At 41.5% G+C, this 25,958-nt stretch overlaps 1 protein-coding gene across 3 annotated transcripts in view; it reads right to left on the bottom strand.

Annotated features, from left to right (window-relative positions):
* The window catches only part of SCN10A (sodium voltage-gated channel alpha subunit 10), a 97,929-nt gene that overhangs the window by 57,962 nt on the left and 14,009 nt on the right, over positions 1–25,958 (bottom strand). For all 3 annotated transcript variants that reach the window (XM_047705157.1, XM_047705243.1, XM_047705325.1), the window contains exons 4-10: positions 9,709–9,837; positions 9,073–9,164; positions 6,781–6,972; positions 6,291–6,357; positions 2,503–2,644; positions 2,165–2,362; positions 1,283–1,453 (exon numbers count right to left, since the gene is read on the bottom strand). In XM_047705157.1, coding sequence (XP_047561113.1) covers positions 1,283–1,453; positions 2,165–2,362; positions 2,503–2,644; positions 6,291–6,357; positions 6,781–6,972; positions 9,073–9,164; positions 9,709–9,837 — 991 coding nt within the window. The remainder of the gene's footprint in view (positions 1–1,282; positions 1,454–2,164; positions 2,363–2,502; positions 2,645–6,290; positions 6,358–6,780; positions 6,973–9,072; positions 9,165–9,708; positions 9,838–25,958) is intronic.

The raw sequence follows: 25,958 nt of genomic DNA, 5'->3' as shown, positions 1-25,958 counted from the left end.
CATCTCTTTACACCACTGCACTTAGTATTATTGCATTACCAAGATGAGTTCCTCTTTTGTCCATCTGAAGGTAAATCAATTTGGAGAGATGAGCACATACACACCAAACAATTACTGGGCATCCAGGTGCTAATCTACGTGGGGCTGACTAAATGAGGGGAATTAAAGCCCCATGCACAGTATCACTGACATTCCCATGGAAGCTGTGATTCATCCTGGTCAAATCCCCTTTCAAACATCTTCTGATCTGTACTTTGTGCATGCCAGGTGCTGCTCAAAAGAGGCAGAGCAAGGAAGGGAAGGGACCAGAATCTGATCAATGCTGAGGTGTTTATGTCCCTGAGACCAGTGTGCATGTGAGCATGTCTATGTACATATAGGCATACCATAAGTCTGGGGACTGTAGAGACTGTGTTATAAGAAGAAGAACATCCTTCAGATGAACACAGGAAGAGAGACTGAGAGGGAAGTGAAGTTCAAGAGGCCTGAAAAATAGCCGTGTTTATCCCCTTTCTCATACTGTTAATGTGGGAGCTGCTCTTCCACAAAGGGGTTATCATCTCTTAGGTCTCTGGAAAGGGCATATTTGGGGTACACAGGACTTTCAAGGGAGAGTGAGGTGGTGGGAGGAAACTTGGTGAGTATAGGGAATCTTGGAGTGGGATGTAGAAGGTTTGGTGGTGAATGGAATTGTTACAGGATCTGAAGTGAGGTACTGAAGTTATTCTTAGGCTGGACTGCATCACAGAGATGGGTCTGGAATCCTTTCCAAGGTCAGAAAGAAGCTTATAAATGATTTCAGCACCTCGGACAGAATTACAGATCAAAAAGTTATAAGGAAGCTAACCCTCGATGTCCACAGGTCCTTGGACAACTCAAGTCAGCATGTCCAATATGGGCTCACCACTTTCCCCTACAAACTTAGGTTCTTCCTCCAGTGTTCCTGCCTTAGAATCATCACCCATCTAACTATGCAATTCTGGAAACTGGGAGTCATTTTGGACTCCTATCTCCTTTTTCCACATTCTGAAGTTCCAGTCTTATTGTCCCCTACCCCCAATAAAAGTCACAATTCACTCCCTTTTCATGTCCACAATGCCCCTGTCCTAGTTTAGGCCACCATTTGGTTGGGGGCGGGGTGGTGTGTTGTCTGGATTTACTATAACATCCTCCTAATCTTTGTGCCTCTAGCTGTCTCCCTGCTACAAATGTCTTCCTACTCCAATCATTGATCATGGCGGCTGCAAAGGTGGCTAATTCTTATAGAACTTGAGCACTTTACCATTCTGCGTTGGTTGTAAGGATCAGATTGGGGTGATTTGTTGTCATCTGTAGAGCCCTCTGACACCTTTGGTTTCATTCTGTGCTTTCTCTCACTGGCAGTTTTGGAAGCTAAAGGTGATCCATTGTGGGACTGGAGAGATGCTGTGTCAATCCCCAGTGCTGCCAGCACCTGAAGAGAGAGAACAGCAGCTGCAGCCAACAACATGTGATTGAGCTTAGCATGAATGTGTCCCTTACCCATGCGGTGTCACAGAGGTGACAGTATCTAAAACAAAGGTCAGGATTAGAACCTGGGAGGTAGTGGGATTGAGGCATGGCAGGAAGAGCCAGTTCTGGGTCATCCCTTTCATTCACACCCCTTAGTGTGACCTGCTGATGTCCTGCCCAAATCCATTTTCCAGGTCAGTATACTCATCTTCAGCTGCTTGAGTGTTAGCTGCTAATGGATCACAGCTACACTATTCTGTGAGTATTTCCTTTGACTGTACATTTGGCTGGGATCGGTATGGGGGTGTAGAAGGCCAGCCCTCTTGCCTCGAGGCACAGTTAACTTTGTGATACAAGCATACCACAGAGCTCCCCATGGGATCAGGGTGAAGGTCATCTCTAGCTGAGGCCACCTTCTTGTTTAATTCTTCTCCTGTCCCATCCTACTTCCTTCTCTTTCATTTTCCTGAGAGCACCCCTCAATAAATCACTGGCACAAGATCTTCATCAGGTTCTTTTTTAAAAACACCCGACCTAAAATGGTCCTTAAGGTACAGTGAATCTTCTTACAGTTCCCTGGAATGACAGACTTAATCTAAGTGGCTCATCCAGAACTCTGCCCAAGAATGTGCAGCTTATAATGGACTTCACAAAGCATCCACCCCTCACAGACCTCCTGCTCCTTCCGGACCATCTCAAGGGCCTCTTGGAACTTCTTCTCCTTGGCTTCAATTTCATCAATGGTTGCCTGGTTCTGCTCCTCATATGCCATGGTGACCACAGCCAAGATCAAGTTGACCAGGTAGAAAGACCCCAAGAAGATGACAAGCACGAAAAAGACCATATACATTTTCCCAGAAGCCCTCAGGGTCTGCAGATTCAAGAGAAAGGACATCTGTATCCAGAGTTTGAGGGCCCCTGATGTTGCCAGCTTCCTCTAGGGAAAAGGTAGGCATGCATCTGACTCCCTAGCTTCCAAACCAGTCTGTAGGGAGACATGCAGATCAATACCTGCTGGTAGAGGCGTTCCCAGGAATCCTGTGTCATCAGGCGGAACAGTGACAGGAAAGCCCAAGCAAAGGAATCAAAGCTGGTGTAGTTAAAATCTGGGTTGTCAGATGTCTTAAGACAGAGATAACCTTGAGGGCAGTGGCTGCAGCAAGAATAGAGAAGGTCATCAATTGCATAGTCTCTCTGCTCCTTGGGGGCAAGGCAGCCCAGGGCTATAGGAAGACCATAGGGTTTGAAGTCAAAGATTAGAGTTTAAGACCTGGCCTCCCTCTTGTTAGCTGGATGATCTTCATTCCTTTAAGGTTCAGTTCTTCTTGCCCATTTATTTTTTATTTTATTTTTCTAAATATTTTATTTATTTATTTGAGAGAGAGAGAGAGAGAATGAGAAGGAGGAGGGTTAGAGGGAGAAAAGGACTCCCCATTGAGTGGGAAGCCTTACAAGGGGCTCAATACAGGGCTCTGGGATCATGACCCAAGCAGAAGGCAGACACTTAACCGACTGAGCCACCCAGGCGCCCCTCTCTTGCCCATTTAAATGGAGATGATAATACTTTCACTTCAGAGTTTCATGCAGAGGGGGTAGCCTGACAGCTGACTGTCCAGACAAGATTCCATAAGGTGGCAAACTCCTTATGGGGAAGGAGAGTCAGTATCAATAATGCAGACTGGAAACCCGAGGCTTTTGGCGACATCTGCCAACCTGTCCATCAAAGGAGGACTCACATTAGTCAATTTCACTCACCAATTATATATAACAATAAAAACAACACTTTCCACTTACTGGGCACTTATGTGTGCCTCTCTCTTCCTAAGCGCTTTATAAATGCTATAAATTAATCATTTGACCCATCCTTTCTTACAGATGTGGAAGCTGAGGTTCAGGGAAAAGAGGTCAGTTGCTAAAACCATACAGATGTCAATGTATTTATTCAAAAGGAGAAATATAAATGTCAAATAGCCTGTGAAGACTGACTTATGATGGAAGGCCAAATTGAAGATGACCACACATGGTAAGCATTGGGGTGGGCAGTGCATGACTGACTCTTCACTTTCTCATAATAAGGGAATAAGTTGTGTCAAGAAGTATCTCTAAGCTAAAAGCATGTGAGGTGTTCTCACTTACCTCAGTGGGATGGCTTTGCTGAGAAAACAGTAATATCTTATTTGTAGTCTAGGATTCTACTACTCCAGCACACCTCTACTAACACCAATCTCTGGGGCTGTCCTTATTCCAGACATCCATGGAAACACACAATTCTGGGACCCATACAATTGATTAGGGTGCCAGCAACTTGACTATAATTAATCCTAATTCTATCTTCAATCTTGATTGGAGATTTGTGAGTTCCTAGCCTCTCTAGACCCACATTTGAAGACAGACAATCTTTTGATTTGCTTGCCAAAGGAGCTAGTTAACCCATAGGTTTTCTAGTTAACTCCAAGGGTAGCCTAATTTCCATGTCTTCCATTAAATGCCACTACAGTTGCTACACATCAATAATGAATTGCTCTAAGAATTAAATGAGATCACACTACAACACTTCTTGCATGGTGCCTTCAGCATAGTAAATATTATATGTAAATTGTAAATTAAAATTTCTGCTGTTTTTAACCTGAAGTGACCAAAAGAATGGACTGGAAGAGTACATGTGAAAGAATGCTGAAAATCATTACGTGTTTCCTAGTACTTGTTTTCTACCTTGAGACCCTGGACTTTCCTACTATAGTGCCACTGGTCAGTGAGGGTCTCAGGTCTCTGGATTCTCTGTGGCCCAGCACAGGACCCAGTTTTCATCTTCACAGTAAGCCCTTCAGGACTTACTCTGCCCATCATCCTGAGTTGGCCTCCCTTGCCATCCCAGCCCTACCCACTTCTTTATTTTCTGGCCAAGACCTGCCCAGTAGGATGTCTGACCTCTTTTACAGCTGGGTTGTGGGTTGTGGGGCCATGGGTGGACACCATAACTTTACCACAGATAGTCCTTAAGCTACTCTGGAGCCATTGCCATGAGAAATGCCATTATCCAGATAGGAAAAAAGACATTGAGGGGGCCTTTGGTTTAGATTTAAGTCAAAGACAAACTGACAGAACAGTCCTATCTCTGAACCAAAGAACCAAATGCCAAGTGCATTTGTGAAGAAAGAGGAAAAGGACCCCATGTTGATCAAATTCTCAGCTCTATCTGAGATTGTCTGGCTAATGAGCTGATTAAGGCAAAGCTCCATACAGGTCCCACCCAGCTCCACTTGGGTAATCTGGGGTTGTTAGCCATTCAGGGACTGAGGTCATATGGGCTTGGGGTTCCAGATCCCCAAACATGGAGATTGGAAAGATGAGCCTTGCTGATCTGTTGCCTGAACTTTCTGTTCATGCCTGCTCCACTGGTCAAAGCAGCAGGCAAGCTTGAGGGGACAGCTACCCCTTTGCTTTGTCTCACATTCTGTTCTGCCCCCTGGGATGGCCCCCATCCAAACCATCTCTTATTCAACAAAACTGGTGACATCCTGCCTGTCCTTCAATGCTCACCTCAACCACCCCTCCAGGAACCTTCCCTGACCTCCTGCCCTGTCTCCCACCATCACCTCACTGTGTCTTCTCAGCCCATGGAACCTCTAGCAGAGCACTTCTTCTTTACAGGGAAGCATCTTTATGTATATGCATCCTAGCTCACAAACTGGCAGCTTGCAGGCTGAATTTGGCTTGCAGAAACATTTTGTTTGGCCCACAATATGTAGACATTTTTTAGAATTGGTAGCCAATGTTTGTAGTTGGGAGATTTCACATAAAAATCTGAATTCTTATCTTTCTTTTTTTAAAAGTTAGAAGAGCTGGAAGCAGTGGACTCACATTTCCATGTGGCAACCAAAAGCTGGGCTGAGCAGTGGACTGGCCCTTTTAAATGGGGGTACAAACTGCCATCACCCGGTTGCCCCCCTAGCCTAATCCTCTCATTTGTTATGTATCAAGCCTCTGTAAGAATTTGAAATGGCAAAGATGGATGCACATGTTTCTTCCTATGTTATGTGTGGATAACAAAACCCATGTGACGGAGTTGTGGTGATCAAATGCAGAACATTTGACATGGAACATATTTAATATACATTAGTTCCTTCCTGGGGTAGATTGCCAAAATGGCCACAGCTGTTCTACCTGTATCCATAATACCCATTTGCCGTAAAGTTGCCATAGCTCCTCCAGTCAAGAGGTAGAGTTTATCTTCAAGTTCCTTAGATTTGCACTGGTCTGTGACTTGGCTTTTGTCAATAGAATGCAGTAGAAGTGACATTGTGCCAGTTCTGAACCTAGGTCTCAAGAGATCTTACACACTTTCACTCTTTCTCTTGGAACCCTCTCTCTGCCCTTGAGAACAAGACCAGGCTAGCCTGCTGGGAGATGATACCACATGGAACAGAAAAGCTGCCCCAGGTGAGACTGTCCTAGATTAGCTGGCCCCTTGCTAATCTGTCCATTGTTTGCAGATGTATGAATAAACTCAGGCAATACCAGAACACCAGGCTGATCTCAGTTCAGTATGCTAATGTGCAGAATCCTGAGCTAAATAAACGGCTAGTGTTTTAAGCCACAAAATCCTGGGGCTGTTGGTTACATAACAAAAACTAACTCCTACACTCCTTCTCCATGAGCCTGGGGATGGCTAAAGCTATGACTAATTCATTTCTACATCATCCTTGGGGTCTGCAAACCAGTCGCTACCCAGAAAATGATAATGGCAAAAGAGAAAGGAAGGCTGGGCATTGGTGCATCGTCACGGGTTGGGGACTCACCCTGCATCAGATCCATTGCCACACAGTAAGGGATCTGAAGTGCCTGGCTTATAATAGTAGAAATCTGCAGGAGAAAGGAAGAAATGAAAGCCATGAATATAGCTCTGAACCCTCTAGCTCAAGCTTTATGCAGTGGAGGCATCACCTCCTCAGTCTTCTGCCTGAGCAAGGCGTGTTCTCTTAGCTATGTGCTCTCAGTAGGCATGCTGGGACTTTTGGAAGGGTGAAGTCCCATCTGGGAAGAGAAAAGCCAAGCAGAGACTTTAACTCTGAGCCTCCCCCAGCAGGATGACTTGCCCCTAGATTTATAGCTCATTTCCTTTTAAAAGGGACATTGGACAACAGAAAATGGGGACCCAAAATAAAACATAGATCAGGAGAAGCATTTTCGCAGGAAAGAGGAATGAAAATATATTTCCATATAGGTATGTGGGGGCTTTACATCCCTGGCCAACCAGACCTGTGTCACTATGGCAGTAATTCCACTCTTGCTTTCTGTAAAAGGAATAGTTGCCCGTTTCGTTGAGAGCTGCACAATTCTTCACACATTTGTTCTTGAGGTTGCCCTTGAAGAGCTGTAGACCCACCAAGGCAAAGACACTCAAGCAGAAGACAGTGAGGATGGTCACATCTGCCAGTTTCCTCACTGAGTGGATCAGAGCTCCCACAATGACCTTCAGTCCTGTGGGAAGATGACAGCAACACTCCCATGTGTATGAGGTACCAGCCACAGAGCACACACATATGCCTGACGTCCTGCATCTTAACTGTCCTATCCTTTCACTACATATAGGTGTGAGGTACTTTACAAACTTTAGGGCAGTTCCAAGTGCAGTTCCCCATTTGAACCTTGTAAAAACCCTGAGATGGAGGCAGAGATTATTGTTCCATTGTAAGGATGAGACACCTTGAGACACAGGTGATGCATTTTTTTTTTTTTTATCATTGTAAAGCTAATAAACTTCTGATAGTAGCAATTCAATTTAAAATATAATTATTGAGTACCTGTTATGTTTCAGGCACTTTGCTAGATATAAGGCTACTAACTTGATTCTAGTAATTTGACATCTGTTTTTCTATACTCACTTCAGTCCTGGGAGGCAGCCTGAGGATGGAAACACATGGACCTCAGTGTGTGTGTTGAGAGACAGAGAGAGAGAGATGCAAAGGAGATACAATGAGACAGAGAAAGAAAGACAGAAACACAAAGACACGGAGAAACAAACACAGCAATAGAATGAGAACATGAGAGACACTGGGACAAGTACAACTGGCAGTCTCTGCTTGTTTAAGGAGAGAGGATTTGTGGCTGTGGAGAATGATATTAGCTTCTTTCAGAGAGCAGATTCACAGATAAGCAGAAAGAGCTCCAAACAGGGAAGCAGTGTGGAACCCATCCTTGTCTTGTCATTTTGGTTAACAAATAACCTATTAAGTACTAGCTGTGTTGGTCCCTGGGCTGGGAACTGAGCAGGGGGCTAAGGCAAGGGCATGTGGTGGGGTTGTTTAACAACTGAGAGGAAATGCTATTGCATTATCGAGCAGGTAGGTGTATACAGGAGCAACTCCTAAATGAAGCCTAGGGCGGGGATGGGATGGGGTGGAGTGTGGGGAAGTTGGGAGAGAACAGGGAGTCTCCTTGAGAAGGTCAAACCTTAGCAGAACCCTGAAGAATGAGTATGAGTTGAATGAAGAGAGGAAGGACTCTCTTGATAGAGAAGCAGCCTGGCCAAATGCTGGGAGATGAAAAAAGGCAGGAATTATTTGTAGAATCACAGGTAGATTCTAGAACATGATGCAAGACAGGTAGAGGAGAGAGATGAGATTGGAGAGGGAGTCTAGACTGGACAGGTCTTATAAACAAGACTCAGGGTCTTCCTGGCTAAGACTAGAAAAGAGATATCAAATGGCAGCATTGACTACCTTCTTGCTATGACTCTCTTCATGAGGGAGCTTATATAGTGGAAGTTGGCAAAGACTTTCTAACCTTTCACTGCAGAGCCAGACATAGAATGGTTGAAAGGACTTCCTCCATGGCTTGAGTGTTTCTGTTTTCCAGATGAGAGAATGGATTCTCAGGGGTGAGGGAAGGGAGATAATCCATCAGGCCACAAGGTGGAAGTCACAATGGTTTGCCTGGTCTCTGGCCTCACCATTCTTTCCACCATCCCATTGTGGGGTAAGGTGTATCCTTGAGATACTGGTGACAACAGAAGTCTTGAAGGCCCAATAAGATAAGCTCTAGTGAAACACTTTTGTTTCTGAATTCTCTGTAATCAAGAATGCCCAAATCTTTTCTCCTCTCTGGGTCCAAAGACAGGACTGAGGCTCAAGCTTTCAGATACATGGAAATGGCAAAGACACTCACTAGAGCCTAGGACTTCCTACTCCCTTCCTCCCTATTTCCAAGTTTATACATTTAGTTTAGTGTATAAAGGAGAAGCTCCAATTGGAAGCTTGCCTGAACCCCACAACAAGAACATAAAATGAGGACATGACCTTTTGGTCATTTATTGATGGCGATGTTATGAGGTATTATGCACAGAGCATTGGCCTAGGAATTGGGATACTAGGTCTCCAGGTTACACTTTGCCTCATTAGTGGTGGGGACTTGGTATTGTGTTTTCTACTCTCTGGTCCTCAGTTTCTTGGTCTTTTAAATGCGGACAACAGTCCATGCCCTGGAGCTTTATAGGACTCTTGCAAAAATCAAAGTAGGACATTAGACTGTGTAAACCAGCATATGCTCTATGAATACAGGTAGTGGTAAAAAGCAACTCACCTGGGATCACAGAAACTGTCTTTAAGGCTCTAAGAACTCTGAATGTCCGTAGACCTGAGATTCCTCGGAGATCTGTTGCTTCACCAATGTATCTGTAGGACCAGAAGTTGGTCAGTATCTCTGCAAAGACAGGGTCCTGGGAATGTATGTAGCAAAAATAAGGACAATTTTGGGTAACAAGAGTCTAAGAAGGACCTAGAGTGGACACAAAAATCTAATGGCATTTCCACATATAGACTGACTTAACTATTGCAATAGCCTTTAAAATGGCTCCTTTGAGAAGGTGTATTATGATTCTGAGGGCTCTGTATGGGTGGGTATTCAAGCATGTGGGCTTGGCCAACCTCATATACTGGTTCCTCAGGCAAAGTCCTTCAAGTCAGGTAGATACAAGGCTGAGCCTTGTCTGCTCACTTTGACAGGCCAGTTATTAGCTCATAGTTGAAGTCTCTGACTTCTACCTGAAGGTATGGGACTAACCCTAAAGTAACCGTCGGCATAACACTTAGAAGCAGGGAAACCCCAGGCCATGCAGTTTCATATGAGGAAGCTGGATAGAGACAAGGAAACATCCCCAGAGTGTGAGCTACCCAGAAGCCCATGCAGACAAACACATCAGCACGGAGAAATACTCACGCCAGGGTAATGACGCTAAAATCCAGCCAGTTCCAAGGATCTCGCAGGTAAGCAAACTCATTTAGAAAAAATCCTCTTGCCAGTATCTTTATCAAGGCTTCAAAGGTGTAAATTACAGTGAAGACATATCTGGGAGAGAAGGTGGAAAGGAGTGCCATAGAGAGAGCTCAGAAGGGAGCTACTAGGATGGCTCCATAGGGAAATGTGCAAAAATCATCAGCAAGGTGGGGAAAGGGAAGAAGTAAGGTAAGGAGGCAAGACTGGGGAACTCAGAGAAGTCACACAAATGGGGACTGATGTGTGCAGCTGAGAAGGTTGGCAGCATCTTTGGCTTGAAAGGTGAGCAGAGGGCAATGGGAGGTGCAGAACCACCAGAAGGTTCAGAACAAGGATGCTCCTCTTTGTTGAGGTGTCCAGAGGGAAGCTCAAGGCTCCTCTCCCAACCTGTTGTCGGCTGACATGTAGAAGAGGTGGAGGCCCTCCTCTCCAAATTTCCTCTACTTCCAACTGTCTTTTCTTCTCCCACAATCTTTGGTCTGCAAGTGTTTTTCGGCCCAGGAATCCCAGTCAAAGAGCCTTTTAAGGCAGGAAACAACTAGGTGTCATGGAAGAAAAGCACCTAACATAAACATTTTCTCTGGAGGTTGTGTCTTGCCTGGGGAAGTCATATCAAATAGTCATTTGAGTTTGCTGGGCACTTTGTGGGTTTGTAGGTGAAGAGATGGATCTAGAGCTGAGGCTGAGAGTAAGGTAGTGTTTCTCAAATGTTCAGAATCACTCAGTCACTGATGGCAGACATTTTCAAACTCTAGCAAGCATCTGAACACCTGGAGGGCTTGTTCAAACATAGATTTCTGGGTTCTACCTCCAGGGTCTCTTATTTAGTAAATCAAGCATAAGGCCTAAGAATGTGTATTTCTAACACATTCCCAGCTGATGCTAATGCTACTAGCCAGAGAGAATTACCCTTCCAGAACCAAAGAGATTCAGATATACACAAAATTTTGGGTACAGTCAATTTTTTAAATCATAAAATCATAAACATAAACACTGCTATTAAAAATGGAAAGACATGATTACATATGACAGATTGAACATATGTATTTACCTCTATCCTTTCTGAAATTCTTTTTCAGAAATTCTAACATTTCTTAAATGTTAGTAGAAGGATTTTTCTTTTTTCTTTCCTTTTTTTTTTTTTTAAATCATAAACCCAGTAGGAGGAAGATAATGGAGAACACAACAACAGCATTTTGGAAACTAGGGAGCAGATGGATGGGTAGTAACTGACAGAGCAGACTCAAGAAAGCTAAAACCTGAGCTGGGAAGCAGGGAGTTCCCAGAAGTGAGCCAACCCACACTGCAGGACTGCTTAGGGCTTAGAGACACTAAATACCTCTGAAAGTAGGGTTTGGGGAGAGGTGGTCAGGTGGAGCTGGATACAGCTTGAAAGTCTTTATAAGAAACAGCTATTCAGTGAGGAACCCCTTCAGTGAAGAATTGCTTCCTCTGTTCCAGAAAGAGATTGGATGTTCATTCTTTCAAGCATTGAACAAGAGGGAGAAAGAGTTGCATGCTGAAACAGGATAAAGGACACTTCATACACTGAAAATCAGGCAACCCTCCCACCCACCTACTCTCTTCTGCCTTTCAGTTAGTTTCTAGAAGCCTGGCAGTCAGGTTAATAGCCCAAGAAGATGATATTTTTAATGTGAACCACTAGGGAACAAGCATCAGGAATTTGAAGGATGCTTCTAACATCAAAGACTAAAGCTACCAAAGAGGAAAGAAAGAAAAGCAAGAGGAGGAGGAGCAAGATGGCAGAGGAGTAGGAGACTGAAATATCATCAGATCCCAGGAGTTCAATTAGATAGTTATTAAACCATTCGGAATACCTACAAAATCAACAGGAGATAGAAAAGAAGAAGAGCAGCAATTCTAGGAAGAGAAAATCGACCACCTTCCAGAAGGTAGTATGTGTGGAGAAGTGAATCCAAAGTGACAGAAGGATAGACCGCCGGGGGTGGGCCCTGCTCCCAGCAAGTGAGAAAGCAGCAGAGCACAAAATCAGAACTTTTAGAAGTCTGATCCACTGAGGGATGTCATTCCAGAAGCTAAGTGTGGGGAGGGGGTGTAGAGCCCTTGCAGGGACAGTGTAGTCTCAGGGCCCGCGGGGACACAAAAACACCAGGGGTGTCTGAGGGTGGCAGAGCTCCCAGGTATCAGAGTGGGAAAGCCAACTACAGAGATGGAGACAAGCAATGGGCTCTCAGCTCAGGGTTACCTTAAACCATGATCCAAGGCACACTCAGACCATTGTCTCCTTTGAGCAAGGACCCCACAAGTGGCAGATCTGGAGAGACCCCCCTTCCTTCCTCCTCTGGGAGGAGCAGCACAGGAGTGCATTGCAGGAATCAGTTGGGTTTGAAGACTCCAAACGGGGCTGTGCACCAGAGATAGAAATGCTCAGTCACAGGCTGAGTGAGCTCAAAGTGTGGCTGGAGACCAGGGAGACAGGAGTGACTGACTGCTTCTCTTTGAGGGCGCACTGAGGAGTGGGGCCTGAGCTCTCCGCTTCTACAGGGCTGGAGATTGGGAGGCCACCATCTTCATTCCCGTCCTTCGAAGAGGTGTGGAAAGCATTCAGGGAACAAAAGCCCCAGAGAGTGAACCCAAACGGATTACTTAGCTGGGCCCCTGGCAAGGGTGGTGTAATTCTGCCTCAGGCAAAGACATTTGAGAGTCACTACAACAGGCCCCTCCCCCAGAAGAGAGGCTTTGTTCTAGTCTCCAGCCTGATTACATTCTTTCTTCTTCTTTTTTTTTCAGTTAACTTCTTATCAATTCCTTTTTTAGAATCTCTTTTAATTTTCATCTTTATAGTGTATTCCATCCCTTCATCATGTTTACCCTTATTTTGTATATATGTTTTTCTTTCTTTAAAATTTTGGGAGGTAGTTTCTTCTAACAGTATAAAATACACTCAAAATCAAGTGTGTGTCTCTGTTCTATTCACCAGTCATATGTATGTGTGTGTATTTATCTACATATACACAACACACACACACACACACACACACACACACACATTTTTTTTTCCTCCTTTCTTCTCCCTCCAGTTTTGGGTCTCTTCTGATTTGGTTAGTGTATATTTTTCTGGGGTCATTGCTACCCTTTTAGTATTTTGTTCTCTCATTCATCTATTCATATCTAGATAAAATGACAAGGTGGAAAAACTCACCACAAAAAAAGAACAAGAGGCAACATCGACAGCTAGGGATCTAATCAATACCGACATTAGTAATATGTCAAAACTAGAGTTCAGAATGATGATTATCAAGGTTCTGGCTGGGCTCAAAAAAAACATGGAAGATATTAGAGAATCTCTTTCCGGAGAAATAAAAGAACTAAAATCTAGTCCAGTTGAAATTAAAAAAAGCTATAAATGAGGTGCAATCAAAAATGGAGACTCTTGTTGCTAGGATAAATGAAGTAGAAGAGAGAATTAATGATACAGAAGACCAAATGATGGAGAATAAAGAGGCTGAGCAAAAGAGAGACAAACAACTACTAGGCCATGAGGGGAGAACTTGAGAGATAAGTGATACCATAAGATGAAACAATATTAGAATAATTTGAACCCCAGAAGAAGAGAGAGAGGGGCAGAAGGTATATTTGAGCAAATTATAGTAGAGAATTTCCCTAATTTGGTGAAGGGAACAACATCAAAATCCAGGAGGCAGAGAACCACCCTCAAAATAAACAAATATAGGTCCACACCCCATCATCTAATAGTAAAACTTACAAGTCTTATGACAAAGAGAAAATCCTGAAAGCAGCTCTGGACAAGAGGCCTTAACATACAATGGTAGAAATATTAGACTGGCAGCAGACTTATCCACAGAGACCTGGCAGGCCAGAAAGGACAGGCATGATATATTCAGAGCACTAAATGAGAATAATATGCAGCCAAGAATATTATATCCAGCTAGGTTGTCATTGAAAATAGGAGAGATAAAAAGTTTCCAGGACAAACAAAAAGCTAAAAGAATTTGCAAACACCAAACCAGCCCTACAGAAAATATTGAAAGGGGTCCTCTAAGCAAAGAGAGAGCTTCAAAGTAACCTAGACCAGAAAGGAATAGAGACAATATGCAGTAACAGTCACCGTACAGGCAATACAATGGCACTAAAATCCTATTTTTCATTAGTTACCCTGAATGCAAATGGGCTAAATGCCCCAATCAAAAGACACAGGTTATCAGAATGAATAAAAAATGGGGAGGAGGAGTCAAGATGGTGGAGAAGTAGCAGGCTGAGACTACTTCGGGTAGCGGGAGATCAGCTAAATAGCTTATCTAAAGATTGCAAACACCTACAAATCCAACGGGAGATTGAAGAGAAGAAGAACAGCAATTCTAGAAACAGAAAATCAACCACTTTCTGCAAGGTAGGACTGGTGGAGAAGTGAATCCAAAGCGACGGGAAGATAGATCGCAGGGGGAGGGGCCGGCTCCAGGCGAGCGGCGGAGCAACGGAGCAAAATCAGGACTTTTAAAAGTCTGTTCCACTGAGGGACATCGCTCCAGAGGCTTAACTGGGGTGAAGCCCAGGCGGGGTCAGCGCGGCCTCAGGTCCCGCAGGGTCGCAGAAGGATCGGGGGTGTCTGAGTGTCGCAGAGCTTACCGGTATTAGAACGGGGAAGCCGGCTACAGAGACAGAGCCAAGGAGTGACTCTCAGCTCGGGGTTGCCTTGAACCGGTCGCAGGCTCGGTCAGCTCGGAGCGCAGCCGGAGGCCAGGGTGACGGGAGTCATTGGGCGCTGTTCTCTGAGGGCGCACTGAGGAGTGGGGCCCCGGGCTCTCGGCTCCTTCGGGTCGGAGACCGGGAGGGCGCCATCTTCATTCCCGTCCTCCGGAACTCTACGGAAAGCGCTCAGGGAACAAAAGCTCCCGAAAGCAAACCCGAGCGGATTACTCAGTGCGGCCCCAGGTAGGGGCGGTGCAACTCCGCCTGGGGCAAAGACGCTTGAGAATCACTACAACAGGCCCCTCCCCCAGTAGATCAACGGGAAATCCAGCCAGGACCAAGTTCACCTACCAAGGAGTGCAGTTTCAATACCAAGGAGAGTGGCGGAATTCCAAGAAGAAAGCAAAGCACGGAACTCATGGCTTTCTCCCCATGATTTTTTAGACTTGCAGTTAATTTAATTTTTTTTCTTTTTCAATTTTTTTTCTTTTTCTCTTCTTCTGCTAAATTTTTTTAACTTTTACCGTTTTCTTTTTTAACGTTTTTAAATAGTTTATCTAAGATATATATTTTTTTTCCTCTTTTTATATTTTTTCTTTATCAGCTTTCTTTTTTTAATAGTTTCTTTTTTTTTTCTTTCTGAACCCCTTTTTATCCCCTTTCTCCCCCCTCACAATTTGGGATCTTTTCTGATTTGGCTAAAGCATATTTTCCTGGGGTTGTTGCCACCCTTTTAATATTTTACTTGCTCCTTCATAAACTCTTATCTGGACAAAATGACAAGGCGGAAAAATTCACAACAAGAAAAAAGAACAAGAGGCAGTACCAAAGGCTAGGGACTTAATCAATACAGACATTGGTAATATGTCAGATATAGAGTTCAGAATGACGATTCTCAAGGTTCTAGCCGGGCTTGAAAAAGGCATGGAAGATATTAAAGCAACCCTTTCGGGAGATATAAAAGCCCTTTCTGGAGAAATAAAAGAACTAAAATCTAACCAAGTTGAAATAAAAAAAGCTATTAATGAGGTGCAATCAAAAATGGAGGCTCTCACTGCTAGGATAAATGAGGCAGAAGAAAGAATTAGCGATATAGAAGACCAAATGACAGAGAATAAAGAAGCTGAGCAAAAGAGGGACAAACAGCTACTGGATCACGAGGGGAGAATTCGAGAGATAAGTGACACCATAAGAAGAAACAACATTAGAATAATTGGGATTCCAGAAGAAGAGGAAACGGAGAGGGGAGCAGAAGGTATATTGGAGAGAATTATTGGAGAGAATTTCCCCAATATGGCAAAGGGAACAAGCATCAAAATTCAGGAGGTTCAGAGAACCCCCCTCAAAATCAATAAGAATAGGTCCACACCCCGTCACCTAATAGTAAAATTTACAAGTCTTAGTGACAAAGAAAAGATCCTGAAAGCAGCCCGGGAAAAGAAGTCTGTAACGTACAATGGTAAAAATATTAGATTGGCAGCAGACTTATCCACAGAGACCTGGCAGGCCAGAAAGAGCTGGCATGATATATTCAGAGTACTAAATGAGAAAAACATGCAGCCAAGAATACTATATCCAGCTAGGCTATCATTGAAAATAGAAGGAGAGATTAAAAGCTTCCAGGACAAACAAAAACTGAAAGAATTTGCAAATACCAAACCAGCTCTACCGGAAATATTGAAAGGGGTCCTCTAAGCAAAGAGAGACCCTCAAAGTAGTAGATCAGAAAGAAACAGAGACAAGGGGCACCTGGGTGGCTCAGTGGGTTAAAGCCTCTGCCTTCGGCTCAGGTCATGATCCCAGGGTCCTGGGATCGAGCCCCGCATCGGGCTCTCTGCTCCGCGGGGAGCCTGCTTCCTCCTCTCTCTCTCTGCCTGCCTCTCTGCTTACTTGTGATCTCTGTCTGTCAAATAAATAAATAAAATCTTTAAAAAAAAAAAAAAAAAAGAAAGAAACAGAGACAATATACAATAACAGTCACCTTACAGGCAATACAATGGCACTAAATTCATATCTCTCAATACTTACCCTGAATGTTAATGGGCTAAATGCCCCAATCAAAAGACACAGGGTATCAGAATGGATAAAAAACCAAAACCCATCTATATGTTGCCTACAAGAAACTCATCTTAAACCCGAAGACACCCCAGGTTTAAAGTGAGGGGGTGGAAAAGAATTTACCATGCTAATGGACATCAGAAGAAAGCAGGAGTGGCAATCCTTATATCAGATCAATTAGATTTTAAGCCAAAGACTATAATAAGAGATGAGGAAGGACACTATATCATACTCAAAGGAACTGTCCAACAAGAAGATCTAACAATTTTAAATATCTATGCCCCTAACGTGGGAGCAGCCAACTATATAAACCAATTAATAACAAAATCAAAGAAACACATCGACAAGAATACAATAATAGTAGGGGATTTTAACACTCCCCTCACTGAAATGGACAGATCATCCAAGCAAAAGATCAACAAGGAAATCAAGGCCTTAAATGACACACTGGACCAGATGGACACCACAGATATATTCAGAACATTTCATCCCAAAGCAACAGAATACACATTCTTCTCTAGTGCACATGGAACATTCTCCAGAATAGATCACATTCTTGGTCCTAAATCAAGTCTCAACCGGTATCAAAAGATTGGGATCATTCCCTGCATATTTTCAGACCACAATGCTCTGAAGCTAGAACTCAATAACAAGAGGAAATTTGGAAAGAACCCAAATACATGGAGACTAAACAGCATCCTTCTAAAGAATGAATGGGTCAACCAGGAAATTAAAGAAGAATTGAAAAAATTCATGGAAACAAATGATAATGAAAACACAACGGTTCAGAATCTGTGGGACACAACAAAGGCAGTCCTGAGAGGAAAATATATAGCGGTACAAGCCTTTCTCAAGAAACAAGAAAGGTCTCAGGTACACAACCTAACCCTACACCTAAAGGAGCTGGAGAAAGAACAAGAAAGAAACCCTAAACCCAGCAGGAGAAGAGAAATCATAAAGATCAGAGCAGAAATCAATGAAATAGAAACCAAAAAAACAATAGAACAAATCAACGAAACTAGGTGCTGGTTCTTTGAAAGAATTAATAAGATTGATAAACCCCTGGCCAGACTTCTCAAAAAGAAAAGAGAAAGGACCCAAATAAATAAAATCATGAATGAAAGAGGAGAGATCACAACGAACACCAAAGAAATACAGAGAATTATAAGAACATACTATGAGCAACTCTACGCCAACAAATTTGACAATCTGGAAGAAATGGATGCATTCCTAGAGACATATAAACTACCACAACTGAACCAGGAAGAAATAGAAAGCCTGAACAGACCCATAACCAGTAAGGAGATTGAAACAGTCATCAAAAATCTCCAAACAAACAAAAGCCCAGGGCCAGACGGCTTCCCGGCGGAATTCTACCAAACATTTATAGAAGAACTAATTCCTATTCTCCTGAAACTGTTCCAAAAAATAGAAATAGAAGGAAAACTTCCAAACTCATTTTATGAGGCCAGCATCACCTTGATCCCAAAACCAGACAAGGATCCCATCAAAAAAGAGAACTACAGACCAATATCCTTGATGAACACAGATGCAAAAATTCTCGCCAAAATACTAGCCAATAGGATTTAACAGTACATTAAAAGGATTATTCACCACGACCAAGTGGGATTTATTCCAGGGCTGCAAGGTTGGTTCAACATCCGCAAATCAATCAATGTCATACAACACATTAATAAAAGAAAGAACAAGAACCATATGATACGCTCCATAGATGCTGAAAAAGCATTTGACAAAGTACAGCATCCCTTCCTGATCAAAACTCTTCAAAGTGTAGGGATAGATGGCACATACCTCAATATTATCAAAGCCATCTATGAAAAACCCACTGCAAATATCATTCTCAATGGAGAAAAACTGAAAGCTTTTCCGCTAAGGTCAGGAACACGGCAGGGATGTCCATTATCAACACTGCTATTCAACATAGTACTAGAAGTCCTAGCCACAGCAATCAGACAACAAAAGGAAATTAAAGGCATCCAAATCGGCAAAGAAGTCAAACTATCACTCTTCGCAGATGATATGATACTATATGTGGAAAACCCAAAAGACTCCACTCCAAAACTGCTAGAACTTGTACAGGAATTCAGTAAAGTGTCAGGATATAAAATCAATCCACAGAAATCAGTTGCATTTCTCTACACCAACAACAAGACAGAAGAAAGAGAAATTAAGGAGTCCATCCCATTTACAATTGCACCCAAAACTATAAGATACCTAGGAATAAACCTAACCAAAGAGACTAAGAATCTATACTCAGAAAACTATAAAGTACTCATGAAAGAAATTGAGGAAGACACAAAGAAATGGAAAAATGTTCCATGCTCCTGGATTGGAAGAATAAATATTGTGAAAATGTCTATGCTACCTAAAGCAATCTACACATTTAATGCAATTCCTATCAAAGTACCATCCATTTTTTTCAAAGAAATGGAACAAATAATCCTAAAATTTATATGGAACCAGGAAAGACCTCGAATAGCCAAAGCAATATTGAAAAAGAAAGCCAAAGTTGGTGGCATCACAATTCCGGACTTCAAGCTCTATTACAAAGCTGTCATCATCAAGACAGCATGGTACTGGCACAAAAACAGACACATAGATCAATGGAACAGAATAGAGAGCCCAGAAATCGACCCTCAACTCTATGGTCAACTCATCTTCGACAAAGCAGGAAAGAATGTCCAATGGAAAAAAGACAGCCTCTTCAATAAATGGTGTTGGGAAAATTGGACAGCCACATGCAGAAATATGAAATTGGATCATTTCCTTACACCACACACGAAAATAGACTCAAAATGGATGAAGGATCTCAATGTGAGAAAGGAATCCATCAAAATCCTTGAGGAGAACACAGGCAGCGACCTCTTCGACCTCAGCCGCAGCAACATCTTCCTAGGAACATCACCAAAGGCAAGGGAAGCAAGGGCAAAAATGAACTTTTGGGATTTTATCAAGATCAAAAGCTTTTGCACAGCAAAGGAAACAGTGAACAAAACCAAAAGACAACTGACAGAATGGGAGAAGATATTTGCAAATGACATATCAGATAAAGGGCTAGTGTCCAAAATCTATAAAGAACTTAGCAAACTCAACACCCAAAGAACAAATAATCCAATCAAGAAATGGGCAGAGGACATGAACAGACATTTCTGCAAAGAAGACATCCAGATGGCCAACAGACACATGCAAAAGTGCTCCATATCACTCGGCATCAGGGAAATACAAATCAAACCACCATGAGATATCACCTCACACCAGTCAGAATGGCTAAAATGAACAAGTCAGGAAATGACAGATGCTGGCGAGGATGCGGAGAAAGGGGAACCCTCCTACACTGTTGGTGGGAATGCAAGCTGGTGCAACCACTCTGGAAAACAGCATGGAGGTTCCTCAAAATGTTGAAAATAGAACTACCCTATGACCCTGCAATTGCACTGCTGGGTATTTACCCTAAAGATACAAACGTAGTGATCCGAAGGGGCACGTGCACCCGAATGTTTATAGCAGCAATGTCTACAATAGCCAAACTATGGAAAGAACCTAGATGTCCATCTACAGACGAATGGATAAAGAAGATGTGGTATATATACACAATGGAATACTATGCAGCCATCAAAAGAAATGAAATCTTGCCATTTGCGACGACGTGGATGGAACTAGAGGGTATCATGCTTAGCGAAATAAGTCAATCGGAGAAAGACAACTATCATATGATCTCCCTGATATGAGGGAGAGGAGATGCAACATGGGGGGTTGAGGGGGTAGGAGAAGAGTAAATGAAACAAGATGGGATTGGGAGGGAGACAAACCATAAGTGACTCTTAATCTCACAAAACAAACTGAGGGTTGATGGGGGGAGGGGGTTGGGAGAGGGGGGTGGGGTTATGGATATTGGGGAGGGTATGTGCTATGGTGAGTGCTGTGAAATGTGTAAGGTCTGATGATTCACAGACCTGTACTCCTGGGGGGAAAAAATACATTATATGTTAAAAATAAATAAATAAATAAATAAATAAATAAATAAATAAATAGAGGCAATACAGGAGCAGAAGAAAAGTTAGGAAAAAGTTATCATGAATATTTTTAGAGAGTTAAGAGATGAAAAGATATGGGATACTTAGAACAAGAACAGAAGGCTGTAAAGATGATTCAAAGAACAGAATAGAACTTGAAAATAAAAACATGATAGCAAAAGTAAAACATTAATAGAAGAGGTGGAAATAAAATTAAAGAGATCTCACAAGGAAGTAGCACCAAAAGAAATGACGAGAGGTGGTTTATAAGCATGAAAATTAGAGTCAGAGCAGTAGGTACAATGTTGACCAATAGGAAGTCTAGAAATAGACAAAGAGACTAGAGAAAGTTATCAAAGAAATAATTCAAGAATATTTCTGAAAACTGAAGGATCTAAGTATTCAGTTGGAAACACCTAGAAGTGTTCAGGAAAATGAATGTATGTCAAGGCATAACATCACCAAATTTCAGAACATCGTACACAGACAGAAGACCCTAACTTTTTTTGAGGGAGTGAAAATCACAGGTTACATCCAGAAGATTAAGAATCAAAATATCATCAGATCTATCAATGGCAACCTTGGAGGGTATCAGACAATGAAACAAATACCCTCAAAATTTTTAGGAAAATAATTTCTGATACAGAATTTCTTCTCCAGCTGAACTGTTATTATTAGGGCAAAATAAAGATAATTACAGATATACCAAGTCTCAGAAAATGTACTTTCATCTACCCTTCTAAGAAAGCTACCATAAGATGCTCCACCCAAATAAGAAAGTAACCAACAAAGAGGAAGATCTGGGGATGCAGGGGAGAGAAATACAGATTCTAAAAGAAAATGGAGAAGGGAAAATCTCCAGAAAAGGTCTGTGCATCATGCCTTGAGAACACCTAGGCCACACTGAGTCAGGAGATGGAGGACTCCAGGAAACTGATGGACAGCCTGATACGTTTGACTAAATTGAAGCAATGAATAAACCTCTGGAGAAGAGTTTGGGAAAAAATTAGGGTAAAGACATAGAAAGCAGAGCAAATGAAGTAATGAAATCTGTATTAACTCTAGAGAAAGCGAAAAGGAGCATGTAATCAAAGGACACTGCACGACACAGCTGTCATGCCATTTGCTTGGCAATACTATTACACAATCGCGTCTGTAGTCAGGTGACGTATGTATCGTCTGATTACCTAACCCCAGATGATAACCTAACTACGATATGAAAATAAGCGTGAGAGGAATTACGTGTGGGTGCGTACACTTAATTCTTTTTTTTCCCCATAACAGAAAGCCAATAGATAACATCTAAAGTGGAAAAATAAAAAATACAGTACAAGTATCTTATCGTAGAGAGGGAAGTATCAGGATAAAAAGGTAAAAAAGCTGACAGCGCTCGTCTCTGGAAATACAGGATTAGGGACAAGGAGATGAGAAGCATGAAATTGTTGTTTTGTTAGAATTTTTGTAGAACTCTGTGACCTTTTAAACCGTAAATCTCTGTATTTTATGTAAAAGTAAAAATCACATGAAAAAGAGAATAGCGGTAATGTCTTTTCATATCTGTGAGAGGGAAATAGTGTTTGAAATTATTCACGAAGAAATCTATATCTGGCTGGAGGGCTGCTTGAGCTGTCAGCTTTCATATCTTGTTGGTCCCCCGTCCCCAACTCTTTATGTTTTCTAAATTAGAAAATCTTAACTCAGAATTATAGGTTGTTGGGAAGCTTTGACGGATTATTTCTGGCTTTTCAGATCAAATGCAGATCCAGAAATTATGGAGAGAGTTCTGAAGACTAATTTCAGTGTTTCACCAGAGGACGCAAGCTGAGGCTTTAACACCACCAGAAGCTGGAGGGTTAAAGGTCTCAACTCGGGGGACAGTAGCTGACAGAGTCGCACCCTCTTTCTGGTGGCATTTGGCTCACAAAGTATTTCTTTATGTTCTGTTGCCAGGTTTGGATGTGATTTTTAATACGCAAAAGACACTCCTAATGGAGGAAGAAAATCACTGGGTATTGAGAAAGAAGTTCCGTGGGTCTTTCCCCCCCAAACCCCCCAAGCAACTGTGGTGAAACATACATAACATAAAATTTACTGCCGTCACCATTTTAAGCATGCAATTCAGTGGCATTAAGTGTCTTCACAACATTGAGCAACCACGGCCACTATCCGTCTCCAAAACTTTTTTAGAATCCCAAAAGGAAACTCAGTACTCATCAAACAACTCCTCAGTCCTCCCCCGGTTAGTCCCTGGAAACTTTGATTCTACTTTCTATCTCCATAAATTCCTATTCTATGTAACTCACATAAGTGGAATCAGACAAGTCATACAATTTGTCCTTTTGTATCTGGCTAATTTTACTCAGCATAATGTTTTTTAAGGTCCATCCGTGTTGAAGCATGTGTCAGAATCTCATTCTTTTTTTTAAAATTAACATACAATGTATTGTTTGTTTCAGGGGTACAGGTCTGTGAATCTCATTCATTTTTCATGCTGAATAATATTCCATTGTCCATCAATAAATCTATCACATTTCGTTATCTTTTCAGCCATTGACAGACATTCAGACTGTTTCCATCTTTTGGTTCTTGTGAATAATGCTGTTATGAACTTTGGTGCACACCCTAACATGCGTTTTTAAGTTTACAAGCTAATCTTTAATGAATTAAACCAGAAATCTCTTCTTTTAAAAAGAGCTGCATGATAAATAAGACAAAGGTCATTGATCACTTCTTTCTCACATATATGGTGAATGTATACTGAAAACTGGTATATCCATAGTTTCATTAAACTACAAAGTGGAGGGGCACCTGGGTGGCTCAGTGGGTTAAGCCTCTGCCTTCGGCTCAGGTCATGGTCTCAGGGTCCTGGGATCGAGCCCCGCATCGGGCTCTCTGCTCAGCGGGGAGCCTGCTTCCTTTCCTCTCTCTGCCTGTCTCTCTGCCTACTTGTGATCTCTCTCTGTGAAATAAATAAATAAAATCTTTTAAAAAAAAACTACAAAGTGGAATGTCTGCTTGTTTATATACGTAAGTCATTGATTTTAAATGCCAGTCGCATTATAAGAAACCCAGTAGTTCTGATAAAGCTATTCCACCAATTGCTTGCTGCTTTCTTTCCAACTACAATATTTGTCATTGATTTGGAAGCTGGTTTCATGTCTTACCAGCAAGGTTATAGTTGTATTTGTTTTTACTTCAAGGAGGAATGAGGACACTACAGTTATCATGTCTTTTCAACCTTTAACATCAAGTGTTGATCATTTTTAGTGGAAAGCCTAATTTAGTTTCTTGGTTTTTTTTTCTTCTTAGTGATTATTTTATTTATTATTTTTATTAACATATAATGTATTATTTGTTCCAGAGGTACAGGTCTGTGACTCATCAGTCTTATACAATTCACAGCAGTTACCACAGCACATCTAATTTTGTTTTTGTACTAGGAATAGTCAACTGGTTTAAAAGTGAGGTTGATAAGATTTGTTGGAAAATAATATGGAACTTTCAGTAATTTGGAAAATAATATGGAACTTTCAGTAGTTTAGTATTATTTGATGAAAATGTTATTAGTAAATAATAAAATAAAACTGTCCACTTGTCTCATGACTTGCCTCAGATTCAAACTTTGTATTTATGACAGAGTCTATTCATAATTTATATCCGTGAACTTACTTCATATTGTGAGGTGTACTTTTTAATTTTCATCACCACTGTTGTATTTCTGCAAACCACTTTTGAAATGATTCATTTTTTTTTAACTGATTGAATTGATATTATGCAATGCAAGGGTAACAGTGACAAATGCAAGTTTAACAAATGTAAACAGGAACTGTCAGGTGACAATAAAGCACATTAGTTGGGATAAACTACACATGATTAACTTCATGTTAACCAGCATGAACTGTCAGTCTGTGGAACACATACACTGCTTTTAAGAACATAAAAAAGTCAGAAATTCTATGAAAATTATATCTAACATTCATTTCAGATTTTTAAATTATGCATGGGAGAACTGCATTGCTTTTCCTTTTTATCTGTGAAATGATTTAGAGGCTACTGAGAGACTAGTGACCAACAGAGATCCTTGGGTAACTTGCTAAGGAACATTATAGGGGAGGAAGATACCTGAATTACTATGCAAAAGAGTGAGAAGACTTTGAAGTTCCCAGGGACAATACAGAAGGAAAATAGTGAGGCGGAGATGTGGAAAAGCAGCCCAAAGAGACAACTTACGAGAGAAGATTATAAATCAGCCTCATTTACCAAGACAGATCAAATGAAATACTGGCAAGTTGAATCCAGCAATGATCAAGCTGGAACTATTAAAACTAGATTGGAAAATTTATTAATGTAACCTACTATATTAACAAATGAAAGATAATCTTAATGAAATAGAAATATTGATAGAAACCATTCATAAAGAAACTTTTAACAAATCAAGAGTGGAAAGAAATTCCCCTAACTTGATAAAGGCTAATTATGAGAATCCTATAGTCACCCTGGTATTAGTGAAAATTAAAAGCATACTCTTTAAAATCAATGGCAAAAGAAATATGCTCACTATTGTAGCTTCAGTTCAGCAATGTGCTGAATGTGCAGCCAGTTTGAAAAGATAGGAAAAACAAACAAGTCATATAAGACTCATAAAGAAAAAAGTTCATCATTATTTGCAGATAATGTAATTGTTTAAATAGAAAACTCAAGCTAATCTATAGAAAAATGTTGAACTTGTTCAGTTCAGCGAGGTTGCTGGATGCAAAACCAGTATGTAGACATTAAACCAGTATGCAGACATTATTTTATTGCTAAAATAAAAATAAATATTCAAAAGGATGACCAAAGTGATAATAATATACCTAAGGATAAGAAACGTAAGAACTTTACATAAGACAATATTACAGAAGAATATAAAATAAGGCCTGTGTAAATTGGGAGATACCCCACGCTGATATGAGGGAAGTCTTGATATCATAAATGTGGCAGTTCTTCCAGTGGTAATCAATAAATTCAGCGGATTTACAATCAAAGTTACAACAGACTTGTAAGGAAAAAGCTTGAAAATATGACCCTTAAATTATAGAAAAGTAAAGAGAAGGACTAATAATTTTCAAGAAGGTAAAAAAGGAGGGGAGTTCTCACCAACAGGTCAAATTTTATTATCAAACATTTAGACCTGTGTGGTCTCCTGAGGGAGTAACAAATCAATCAGGTTACTCCTGATGGAGTAATCAAATCAATGCCCAGGAGAAACAGACCTGAGCATGCACAAGAATCTGGTGCATGACAGAGGGAGTAAAAGGAATCACTCAGGGAATGATGATCCATTAAAAATGGTGTTGGGATAATCCATACAGAAAAATCTCAGAAGCCTATCTCAAGCCATGTGCATACACATTAAAGTCTAGCAGGGGA

The sequence above is a fragment of the Lutra lutra genome, chromosome 1, assembly GCF_902655055.1.
Source record: "Lutra lutra chromosome 1, mLutLut1.2, whole genome shotgun sequence".
Classification (NCBI taxonomy): Eukaryota; Metazoa; Chordata; class Mammalia; order Carnivora; family Mustelidae; genus Lutra; species Lutra lutra.
This window is presented reverse-complemented; position numbering and strand designations above follow the sequence as displayed.